Source organism: Molothrus aeneus, chromosome 1, assembly GCF_037042795.1.
Source record: "Molothrus aeneus isolate 106 chromosome 1, BPBGC_Maene_1.0, whole genome shotgun sequence".
Taxonomy (NCBI): Eukaryota; Metazoa; Chordata; class Aves; order Passeriformes; family Icteridae; genus Molothrus; species Molothrus aeneus.
In genome coordinates this window covers 21791601-21803760 of record NC_089646.1, presented here as the reverse complement: position 1 = coordinate 21803760, position 12160 = coordinate 21791601, and the positions used below count along the sequence as shown (strand labels likewise).

Below are 12160 nucleotides of genomic sequence, written 5' to 3'. Positions count from 1 at the left end.
GCCTCGGAGGCGGGAGGGGAGCGGCCTCGCCGTCCCGGGCGCGCCGGGGGCCGGCGGCAGAGTTAAAAAGGCAGCGTGAAGTGGGGCGGAGGTGCTGACGCCCTCGGGGGCAGACGGGTTCGGCAGAGGGACCTGGGCGGTCGCCACCGTGTGAAGTTTGTAAGGGCAAGTGCCGGTCTGCGCCTGGGAGAAGGTAACTCTGGACGTACGTACAGACTGGGGAACGAGAGACTAGAGACCTCATTTCCATCAACCTGGGGTTCCTGGTTGATGGAAATTTGAATATAAATCAGCAGTGCCCTGGCTGGTAGGAGGGCCCGCCATGTCCTGGGGGGCATCAGGCCCAGCATCGCCAGCCGGCAAGGGAGGGGATTGTCCCGCTCTGCTCTGCACTGGGGCGGCCTCACCTCCAGTGCTGGGGGCAGTTCTGGGTGCTACAATACGAAAAAGACATTAGAGAGCTTCCAAAGGAGAGCTATGAAAATAGTCAAGGGTCTAGAGGGGAAGCCACATGAGGAGCGGCTGAGATCCCTTGATCTGTCTAGCCTGGGGGAGACCTCACTGCAGTTACGGCTCCATCATGAGGGGAAGGAGAGGGGCAGACACCGATCTCTGTGGTGCACAGTGACAGGAAACAAGGGAAGGGCCTGAGGCTGTGTCAGGAGAGGTTTAGGCTGGATGTTAGGCGAAGGTTTTTACTCAGAGAGTGATTGGGCACTGGAGCAGGTTCCCCAGAAACCTGGTCACAGCACCAAGCCTGCCAGAATTCAAGAAGCATTTGGAAAATGCTCTCAGGCACATGGAGTGATTCTTGGGATGTCCTGCACAGGGTCAGGAGTTGGACTTCAGTGATCCTTAGAACTCAGTATCTGTGACACAGGGAGAAAGGACACCTGGGGCTCCACTGGAGGCAGGGGTTCTTCACAGCTGCTGTCCCTCATGGGCTGTGCCCTTAACTCCTGAGGTGTCCTTAGCAGAACTGAGACCAGATGCAAGCCCTGGCTGGCCCAGGGGACTCCTCACCCAGGCTAAGTGGCCCAACAGTGGGTGGGTGGGCAGCGGCACAGGAATCTGCAAGGGTGTTTCTGTGGAGCAGGTCTGGGCTGATGGGTTTCTGTGCCACCTGTTAAAATGTTATGTGGGACAAATGCTTGTGGGATGTGACTTGCAGTTCCACAGGAGTAAGCAGTAGCCAGAGTGATTGGGAGGCATTTGGAGCACTCCACACACTGGAGCAAACATTTCACCCCATGGTGAAGCACTACTTGTACTGGGGAGGGTATGTGAGGCCCAGTGTAGTACACAAGCCCTACAAGGAACAACTGAGGGGGCTGGAGAAGAGGAGACTCAGAGATGACCTTGTCACTCTCAACAACTTCCTGAAAGGTGGTTGTGGTCAGGTGGGGGTCAGTCTCTTCCTCCAGACAACGGCTGACAGAGCTACAGGATGCCATCTTAAGCTGTGCCAAGGGAAATATAGGTTGGATATTAGGAAAAGTTTTATACAGAAAGGGTGATAAAATATTGGAATGGTTTGCCTGGAGAGGTGGAGTCATCATCTCTGGATGTGCTTAAAAAAAGACTGGATGTGGCACTTGGAGCCATGGTTTAGTTAAGATGTTAGGGCTGGGTTGGACTAGATGATCTCAACGGTCTCTTCCAACCTAGTGATTCTGTGACTTCTTTCCTCTTTGCATCTGCAGCAGTGGCACCTTCTGTTTGTTGTTGGTACTCTCTGCCTTTGCCAAAATGGCTTCCCATTACCCACTGTTGTGGTTTAACTCCAGCCAGCAACCAAGCCCCATACAACAGCTGCTCGCTCACTCGCCTACCAGTGGGATCAGGGAGAGGATCAGATGAGTAAAAGTTAGAAATCTTATGGGTTGGGAAAGCAAAAGCTGCACAGAAAAGCAAATCAAAACAAGGAATGAATTTGTTATTTCCCCATGGTCAGGTGTTCAGCCATCCCAAGGAAAGTAGAGCTCTGTCACGTGCAACAACTGCTCGGGAAGAAAAACACCCATCACTTAAAATGTCCCCCCATTCCACCTTGTTCCCTCCACTCTATATACTGACCTCTTCCTGAAGCCTGTAGTGCTGCATGGGGTTGTTTTGACCCAAGAGCAAGACTCAGCACTTGGTCTTCGACTGTTGATCCACCCAGTCTAGAGCGTTCTGCAGAGCCTTCCTGACACACATCAACCTCCCACCCAACTTGATGTTGTCTGAGAATTTACCAAGGGGTGCACTCAATCCCCTCTCCAGATTATCAATACAGATACTAAACAGCAGGTTGCAATCTCCCAGTTTATTTTTTCCCTTGAAAGGGTAATTATCTTTCCACATTAATGCCTTTCCTCTTGATTGTTGAACTACTTGCCTAGTGCCATCCTGTTGTCGTTATAATGCCAAGGTTCCATATTGCTAGGGTTTTGTACCTCCTTGATGTTTCTTGTAGGCAGCTCCTCTAGGCACTCCTCACAGCAGCCAACTGACTCTAGTTCCCCTTAACCCACCAATCCACTCTTTTATAACACTCTTCTTATTGGCTACAGCTGTGGCCTGTTAAAATCAGGCCTGCTCATAATCCTTAATAATTGGCTCAGCTGCAACTCTTTAGGGGGATAAGATTACATTCTACACCACCTTCATTTACCCATACTGTATCCCCTTACACCATCCCTGTGTGCCTGCTTTTCTCTCCAGTTTTATCTCTCTTACCTTTCACAGTTCAACTCTATGGACTGCTTTAGAGCTCTTCCTCTCAATTGAATGATTTCCTCAAACGTCTGAGCAAAGGTTAGGTGGTTTTACCATAGCAGAACTAGGATGACAGCAGCAGTAGAAAAGAAGGGGAGATCATACTGCTCCTTGTGTTTGTTTCTGAAACATCCACATGGTCTGTGTATTTGGCAGTTTCAATGTCCTGGAAGGTCCAAGTAGTAAAGTCCATTTTGGGAATGCATGTTGTGTGACTTTAATATTTATTTCAATAATTTTGCATTCGGGATGCTTTGAGTTTATCAGATGCAAGTGTTCCAAAAATAAGTTTCTCTGTAATAATGTCCTAGATTTTTTTTTCAAGAAGAAGTAAAGGGATGAGTAAACAGCTTTCTGGAGGACATGATTTCAGTTGGTAATGACACAATTTTTTTTTCATCAGCAGCTTGTAGATGGTAACAATGGAATTAACCAATTCTAAATATAGTGTGCTAAAAATGTAGCCTTGAGAGACATGTTATTGGGAAAAATATGATTAATAAGATGGGTATGCTCCATACTTTTTTTGCCATTAATTTATAACATCTAGATATCAAGACAAAGGATTTCCTGAAGTCTTTATTTTTCAAGAAGTAAATGCCAGTATTTTTTTGAACTCAGGAGCTACTGAGCTCCCACTTTTTTTTTACCCTGTGGTTTATGCATTTTGCTGTCTCTTAAATGGAAGATCACAAGGCTGCTTTTGCTGAGTAAGAAAACTTTCAGGGATATAAATCCACAAACCTCAAAAATATGTAATAAATATTACAGTACATGTAACAGATGTGTTTTCTCTCTAACTGGACACCTCTTTTAAACCTTTAATTTTCCAGAAAGTTTAAATACCTACCCTGAAAAACATATTTTTAAACTTTTTAAAAGGATTATTTGAATAATGAATGTAGCCAAATGTGTGGTGATACAGTAATATGTAAGGTACTCATACGGATGCAGAAATAAAAAATTTCACCTGTTACAATGTTTAGAACACTGAGACATTGGTGTCTATTATTTATACAAACTGGGTTTCTCTTGTGAAGATAAAATCAGTAGAGGATTACATTGCCTAACTGTCCTACAGCCTGACATCTCTGTTATTACAGGATTGCAGATACCAAGTGGTCAATGCCCAGCCAGGTGTCTCAGATACAAGTCTGGCTGTAAGCAATCCAGCAGCCTTGATAACAGACTCCATACCTACCATGAAGTTGATCATTTGACTCCCAGGCTCAATATTCCACTTCCGTGCTTATTGCTGGGAGGTGAATGGACTACCTTAAATCTAAATTTTATGAGTAGACTTGGATCTACTTGCCACCTGGGAAAGGGTTGCTTTTTCCCTGGCTTCCAGAATCTGCAAACAAGGGGTTAACTCACGTGAGTGCAAATGACACAGGTCTGCTGTGTAGGGTTTGCAAGTTCCTGGATACCTGAGAGGCCTCTTAGGTCCTGGACTGCCCTACTGGCAAGTACCACACTCCTGCAGTTCACAAAGACTTCTATGGATTTTTAAACTGTGTGCTATAGGATATATTTTCCTTGGGGAAATATCTTGCAGCCCTGTGCTGCAAGCACTTGTGTTTCTTTACCTTTGGCTTTCTGTTCCCTGCAGGGTGGGGCTGTTGGTCCACTTGTCCTAGCAGCTGGTCAGTGTGGAAGCAGTTTTGTTGTCACTTGTTTTCAATTGTGCTTTTCAATTAATACTTGTCCACCTACTATAAGGTGATGCCATGAAAATAAATAAAGCTCTTGTAAAAAGTTTGTCATGCCCTGAAAGCTTGTCTAAAAAACATGTTTGAAAAATAATCCAGAATTTATTTGGTAATGGAGCGCCTCTGGGTCCATTTTTAATTCTGTTGTATTAGAAGGATATTGAAATACTGAAGTGAGCGTGGCACGGTCCCCTGTGATTGTGACTGGAGTGGGTGGTGTACAGGAGACTCTGAGATAATTGGTTTTCTCTCAAGAAGGGAGTGCCAAATGAAGATGTCTTCACCTGCCTAATAGAAGGGTGGGCAGAGCCAGGCTCTTCTTGGCTGTACTCAGCAAAAAGAGAGAAGACTTCTGGATACAAGGGACAACAAGCACTAGATAGAAAAGTATCCTCACTATGAGCCGTGATTGAACATGGTTACCAAGGGAGATTGTAGAGTCTCCATCCTTGGAGATACTCAACACCTAGCGAGAGAAGATTTGAACTATGTGATCTCTAGAAGTCCCCTTCAGCCTAAGTTGTTCTGTAATTTAAATGATGGCTCTTTTTTATACAGCTATCTATCAAACTAGAATTTATTTTCAGCTTATTCTAAATGTGAAGAGAAAAAAGCCAGGAAATACTTTCTTAAAATCCAGTGGATTTTCTTTTTTTTTCACTGACTGAGCCATTTCTTTGCTGATAGTTCAAGAAATAAACATTCTTTTGTTTGTGAACACTCTAAAGTAGATTTTTCTGACATTAATTCATCAGATCACGCATCAAACAAAATTTATAGGGCATAAAATAAAAGCTTATTTCTCTTGAAAACCTTACAATCTAGGAAAATCCTGATTTTGCAGAAGAATTCTTATGTATCCTCTCTTTGTTATAACAGGGTCAAAGTTAGATCTCAGGTATAAGGCCAATAGGTGGAAGTAGATGAAAATATAAAGACAGTTTGGAAATAATAATCAATTTTTTAAAATTGCTGTCTTGTCTTGTAAAAAATGGGGAAAAAGACATTTCCCTAATCAAATATGCTTTGATTTAAAATAAATTGAGATTCAGCTGTACTCCAAAGAAGATTATGTATTCATGTAATAGTTCTTTCTTGTTTGTGGCCTTTTTTTGTGAATGAAAATTAGATTGGCTGTAGGTATCTTTCAAACCACTAAGACAGACTCTGCAGGTTGTTTCAGAGACAGTTGTAAAATAATCCTTAAAGGCAAATTATTCCATTAGGTTAGCGCAGATGTGTCATTTGCATCCAAACTTTGGGGTTGTATATGGAATACCAGCATGCACCTGTCCAGCTGGATGAAGTGTGTGAAAGCTTCCAAAAAGGTCATAAAAGGCTCCTTTTGTTTTCAACAGGAGGATGGTGAGACTGATGTAGGTGAAAACTAAACTACAGGATTAGTTTACAGCTTGACAAACGATGTGCTCTTACTCCATAGCTAAGGAGTGCTAGTGCTGAGTAAAAGATTGGGGTAGAGCATCATGCTCCAAGGGGAAGGGACAGATTGTCTCATCAGCAGCATGATCAGACACTGCTGGTGATGAGTCTGCATCTCAGTTACAGCTCTGACTTAGGTTACTCTCTGAGCCACTAAAACCAAAAAAGGGATTCATTCTTCATGCATCAGACAGTGGAGCTGTGCAACTCATTGCAAGAGGATGTCATGGATGCCAACTGTTCAAGGGGAGACTGGAAAAATGCATGAAAGAGTAATTAATAGATGTTTTATATATATAAAGAAATGACATCCTACTGTGGCTTTGACATCTATTTTACCACTGTGATACATTGAACTAGGTGGTCCTTATGTTTTCTAGGTTCTTCAGATGGACCTTTTATTTTTGTGTATATCCTAAAAGCCTATGTTTTTAAATGGTCTTCCTTAAATCCCTTAACAATTTATTTTGCTGCTTGTAATGTTTGTTGTGGTCAGTGACTGAGCAAATATTAACTAAGGGTATTGCCCAGTACTATTCTACCATCATTTATAAAAGCAGAACTGTTTTAGAGTGTTGCAGGAACATTATCTCATATCTAGCAGATAGTTGTTGTAACACAAGCAGTTTTGATGACAGACTATTGCACCCTGTTGTTTCAATTTAGATTTAATTCACTCTAATTTTCCTATATCTGAGGAGTCTTGTTCTAGAATGATGGTGGGTTTTTTTGTTTTGGTTTGGTTTTTTTAAGAGATGGAAAAGCTGGTTGCTTGTGTACAAAAAAAGCCAGATGCTCTTTGTAGACTGATTTGCTTTCCATGGGCTGGAAGTGGAACTTCACAACTTGCTCAGTGGGGGAGACTCTTCAATGACTCAGTTGAAGGTTAGTCATTTTGTAGTTGCAGTAGAAGTTAAGCAATTCTGAAATACACATTAGCCAAAATTTTTAAATGGAATATAATAGTCTTGAAAGCACCACAATCTTTATCCAATGTGTCTTCTCCAGAAAGGAAGGAACTAGCATTTATTAGGAACTAGCATTTCCACTAGGCTACCTTTTCTGTACCACCTTGAATCAAATTATATTTGATTGGGTGAAAAATTATATCCTCAGAGCTACAATTCACAAGAGTATAGTATGCTTGACTGCTTCAGAAACTACTGGTATGATTCAGAAACAGAACTACACTGAATATTGTTGATAAGCCAGTCTTCAGCAAGGTTAAGAGTGAAGATATGAGAACTATTTTTAATTTTGAGAGGCTACAGAGTATCTCTTATCCAGTGTTTGTACTTCTTGTATCAAAACTGAAATTTAATCTGTGAATTTTATAACTGTGAAATGATGTTTAGTTACACTATGAAGTAATTCTTATTGCTCACAAGATATATCAGCACTAAAAAACTCCATTGCTTGACCTATTTGAAGAGGAACCAAGGCCATTTTCCAAACCTTCCACAAAGAAAAAAACAATTTCATATTCATGAGCATTGCCATTGCAGTTTTACCAGTCCTCTAAATGCAAGTATATTTTCTGGTAAGCTCTTGCATGTTGAATCTTCCTTGAAATTAGGGGAAAAAACAAAAAAGAAGAAAGAAAAAGTTTTTGTCCACTGGAACTACTTCCAAGAAAGTTACTAAGGAAATGGCCTAGGACCAACTGCAGACGCAGACGAATAAAGTCAGGGCACAGCATGTTCTTTCAGGGATGGTTTCTGCAGAAAGTATAGAAGATGCAAACTTTTCTGTACTGGTATCTATGGTATTAGGTTGTGGTTTAGTCTGTCTCTTCTAGAACAGGCTGTCTCTTTGTGTCTGACCCATTACTTCTACATAACTAGCAGTATGCATGTCAAGGAAATAAGAAAAAAAAATCAACATTTTTTTCCTGATCTATTCATTCCTTACTTTCACTAAACAGTGAGAGGAAAATCCTCAATTTTGAAAGGAAAATAGTAAAAGCATGTAAATTTCCTTCTCTATAAATATAAATAACTATAAATGTAACTATAAATACAAGCATCCACCAATTTGCACTATGATTCCACATTTTCCAATGTGCAGTGCTGAAGAGCTGACAAAGAAGAAAACAGGGATTGTACAACTCTAATATAGTTTCACTTACTAATGCTGCCCTTGAAAGGATATATTTTACACAACCCTCAAACTTACTATTATTGAAATTAATGAATTTGTGGCTGTTATTAAAACTTATAACAATAAATTTGCTTTCAAATCTCAGCTGAAATCAGGATCTGGTGGATTCTGACCCAAGGCATTTAGCAATCAGATCAGCAGGAGAGGCAACATTTGAGACTAAAGGAAGGGTGAAACCTAATCTCTTGCAGGATTAAATCACAGTAGCAGCAATAGCAAGCAAGTGCACAGGATCAACTCTAAGAAGGAGTAATTAAAATAGTATGTATATTCTGCAGAATAATAAAAAACTTAATTATTTTACTGTATGTATTTGAAATAGCTATAATTCTTTTCCCTCCCTTCCTTCACCTCTTCTGCAGTGTTCTGTATAAGGCTTCCTGGAAGAGAAACTCGTCTTGAAGAGCCTTTTGCAAAAGACATGACAAGTGTAGTTAATGAAATTACAAGTGTTTTGTTAAAAGAATTGAAAGAAAAACCATTTGCATTTTTTGGTCACAGGTAAAAATATATACATTTTTAGATACCCTGGTGAAAGAGCTTCTATTGCTGAGCTCTAGAAGTAAAGAGTTACTTGTTTTTATTTGCAAAACCTTTAGGAAAAATATGCTTCTGCAAGGATGTTCTGTCAAGTCATCCTAAAACATGCAGTTGCTCTCAAAGACTCTGGTTATTTATTTATACCTTCAGGTGCAACATCTGAGCATGTCTTTTGAATCAATTATAATTGCATTTATTGTTAATATTTGTGCTAGTGCTTGATCTATATGAATGCAGATGCTGAACCATTCATGAAACACAGATTTTAAAGATTGTTGGGTCCCAAGTATTCAAAATAACTGTTCTTATTGAAAATTAAGGAGACTATTAAAAGAAAGAGAATATGAAGAGGCTTTATTTGCAAAATTAGACTGTGTAGGAATATACTTCATGTCAATAAAGTAATATCATTATAATCTGCTTGTCATATACCATTTCAGCAGTTGTTCAAGATAGCCAGTTAGCACTGAAATTAAAATTATGTTTATATTTTCCAGGTTTTATGTACATTTTTACTTACTTTGCTTTAATTTCTTGTTTTGCTGCAGTTTTGGAACTTATATGAGTTTTGCCGTTGCACTTCATCTGAAAAAAAAGTACGGACTGGAGCCAGTCCATCTTTTCATGTCAGCAGCACATTCCCCAAATGTAAGCTACAGAATCATTAACATTATGAAACAGAACCATAAATTAGCTACTAAGAGTAAGAATAATATTTTACAGTATGGTATGCAGAGTATTTTTAATTTAAAAAAATTCAGCATTTCTTCAGAATCTATGAAGTGAAAGTGTTCTGAGGTTGATGCAGAATGCATAATATTCACTGCTGCTAACCTTAGCCTTGGGAGAACAATCTCCTTAAACTAATGCTGGAACTAATTAATGCTTAAACTAACTAATCCTTAAACAAAACTTTTTTGAATATTCTGTTATTTAGTATGGCCACTGGCTTAACACTCAAAAATAATCAAACCAAAATTCTTAGTGTAATGTGTGAAGTGTAATGTGTAATCTGTGAAGTGACTGTCTTTACCAAGTCTTTCATAAACCTGCTGCATCAGCCCTGAATATATTTGTCCAATTTCTTTCTCTCTCCTCATTCTTTGTAGGATTTTTTCTGTTTGTAGTTTTTTTCTGAGGCTCTGCTGGTTCTGCTAGTCTTTCTCAGAAAAACAGTAGTGAAGTGGCATTTTTCCAGTCCCTTTTCCCTGTCCTCAGTTGGCATTTGCTATTTGTGTTCTTCACTTTTTAAGGCTTCATTTTCTTCATACTCAGTCCTGAGTATGAGCTAGTGATTCGTGGAAGCAATTGTTATTCCCACAAATTTCCATAATCAGTTGGTCTCTTCAGTCCTACATTAGCCAGGTTTATGTCCAGTGCTAGGTTTTTCTTTCTTTTAGATTATTTTACTAGTTGTATTTCAATAGTAAGAGTCAAGCTTGAACAAAATAATATTAACAGTTATTTCTCTTATTTGAAACTTATTTGTATAAGTTTCAGAAGTACAGAGTACTTGGCTCACTCATAGTTTATAATTTCAGTAAGCACAGTCTACTAACCTTTTCATGAAGTGTTCTCTGTGAATGTTAAACAAATCAGCCATCATATTCTGGAGATGGAAAATTATTGTACTTTTTACTAAAATAATTTTAATGAAAAAGTTATTCCAAGTATATTATATACAACATCTGATCTGCTTTGTTTGGTACTGACAGTCTGCAGCATATCTTGCTGTCAAAAGCATAGTCCTACCTGATGGACACAATGACCTTCTTGCAATTATGGAGATTCTAGGAGGAAATTTTGAGCTTCCACTTGATAAAGACCTTTGGAGAGATACGGCGCTTACTTTCAAAGAGGACGCCAAACTTTTTCAGACGTGTTCGTAAGTTTTACAACTTTGTATTACTTCTGTATTTGTATTTTACATTTTTATTTCTGTCTGATCATCTTAAGTTTCCTTTTTTTCTTTCTTAGTAACTTGTTCTCATTTCTGTTATAAAAAGAATAAGAAGCAGTAAACATAGTTTTTTTTCCTTTGAGTGCTTTTCTATTTGTTTTCTGGTATTCAATCCCTAGATGAAACACTGCTTACCGCAGCAACCACAACTGTTACTACCTTAGTGAACCTGTCATGGAAGAATTACAGTTCTACCTACCATCTAAAGTTAGCAGCTACTAAAAGGGAATATTCTCGTGTCTTTTATTGTTCTCTGAGGTTAACAACCGCAGCTCATCATGCTTCAGGAACACTGCATTCAGCCTCCAGATCCAAGGTCCTCTAGCCTAACCAGAACAAAGAATTCCTGTGCTCTGGGCACCCAGACAGCAACCGGCTTCCTGTGTCCCAACTGCTGTCCCCACTGGACATTACATGACAGCTCATGTAGCCAAGTGGTTAAGCTTCTTACCTTGGCAAAAACAAGGACACTCTTGGATCTGGGACCCATTTTGGTCTTAGGAATCTGACACTGAAAGATGCTGAAATGTTAGAACTGTATATATAAGTAGGTAACATCATTATTTATTGTAGGTGAGAATTTTTATTGCAGGTTGAAGCTCTTTTTTTTGCCTAACTATTGGGTCATTCTTTCTTTACAATTTTATATCCAACTGAAGTAGGGTAAGGAGCTAAGAAACTTCCAGGGTATTTTCTTCTCCTGATGTTCTGTATAATCTAACTCCTGAAATTTGTTACGTTTTGGAGAAGAACAAAAAACCTTTTTGGTATGTGGAAGCAAATTCCAAATATACGTATCTTATGGAATGTTTTATGACTACTTTTATGTTCACAGATTTGAGAAGGCAGAAATGAATATCCCCTTCTCCTGTGATATTACCTACTTTTGTGGGTCTGATGATAAAATATATGATGCAAAAGGTACTTTTCTTAAATGGTTTTCCTCTTATACTTACACATTTTCTTGTTGTATTACACCCATTAATTAGAGTTTTCTAGAGTCTACCTCCTTCTTAAAGGAAACAAATCAACAGAGCAGTTTCGATATATGAACCAAAAAGTTGATATGGGATTTAAAATAATTATTAAATTATAGCTTTGAAATAGTTATACAAAATGATCACAATAGTTGACATTTCTTTAAATACCTTTTTTAAATATCTTTTTTAGGTTGGCGAGAGCTAACGAGTGGAGATACTTCCTTTTATGAGCTTCCTGGAGATCACCTTTATCTGCTGAGACCCTCTAATGAAAGCTTCTTGATAAAACACATGACAAGAAGCATAGAAAATGGTCTATGAGTATTTCTCTCAATTTTAATAGCAGAATGTGTAAGGTTAGTCCACAGCAATTTGTAATAAATAACTTCTTTCTCTACATTGCAGTTATGCCTCAAAGTTGTTCTGTTCCTCTGTAATCCTTTATAAGGGGGTGTTTTCCTGATGTTTTGAAAACAAACATTGGCTTTGGGTCTTAAAAAAGGTTTCATCTTTTCCTTCTTCTCTTACATGTGTACAAACTCTTCACTTTATTCCATAACCCTGTTTGCAAAAAAATTATGTCTATGTTATTTTACTGTTAGAGCTTC

The 12160-nt window shown here is 39.1% G+C and overlaps 1 protein-coding gene across 2 annotated transcripts; it reads left to right on the top strand.

Annotated features, from left to right (window-relative positions):
• The first annotated feature begins 30 nt into the window (after positions 1 to 30).
• Positions 31 to 11956, top strand: OLAH (oleoyl-ACP hydrolase). 2 transcript variants are annotated; one of them, XM_066552864.1, is made up of 7 exons: positions 31 to 193; positions 6666 to 6797; positions 8435 to 8573; positions 9161 to 9260; positions 10328 to 10497; positions 11408 to 11493; positions 11743 to 11956. In XM_066552864.1, the coding sequence occupies exons 2-7, from the start codon at positions 6668 to 6670 to the stop codon at positions 11871 to 11873; spliced, it is 756 nt and encodes a 251-aa protein (XP_066408961.1). In that variant the 5' UTR covers positions 31 to 193; positions 6666 to 6667; the 3' UTR covers positions 11874 to 11956. The 2 variants fall into 2 exon arrangements, with proteins under 2 accessions (XP_066408961.1, XP_066408970.1); XM_066552873.1 differs by having other exon boundaries at positions 31 to 205.
• Positions 11957 to 12160: the final 204 nt, after the last annotated feature.

Bases quoted from the DNA above. Each gene is read 5' to 3' on its own strand.
- OLAH (XM_066552864.1), top strand. From the start codon at position 6,668: ATGGAAAAGCTGGTTGCTTGTGTACAAAAAAAGCCAGATGCTCTTTGT. The intron at 8,574-9,160 runs GTAAAAATATAT...GTTTTGCTGCAG, and splicing joins TTTGCATTTTTTGGTCACAG to TTTTGGAACTTATATGAGTT. The intron at 11,494-11,742 runs GTACTTTTCTTA...TATCTTTTTTAG, and splicing joins TAAAATATATGATGCAAAAG to GTTGGCGAGAGCTAACGAGT.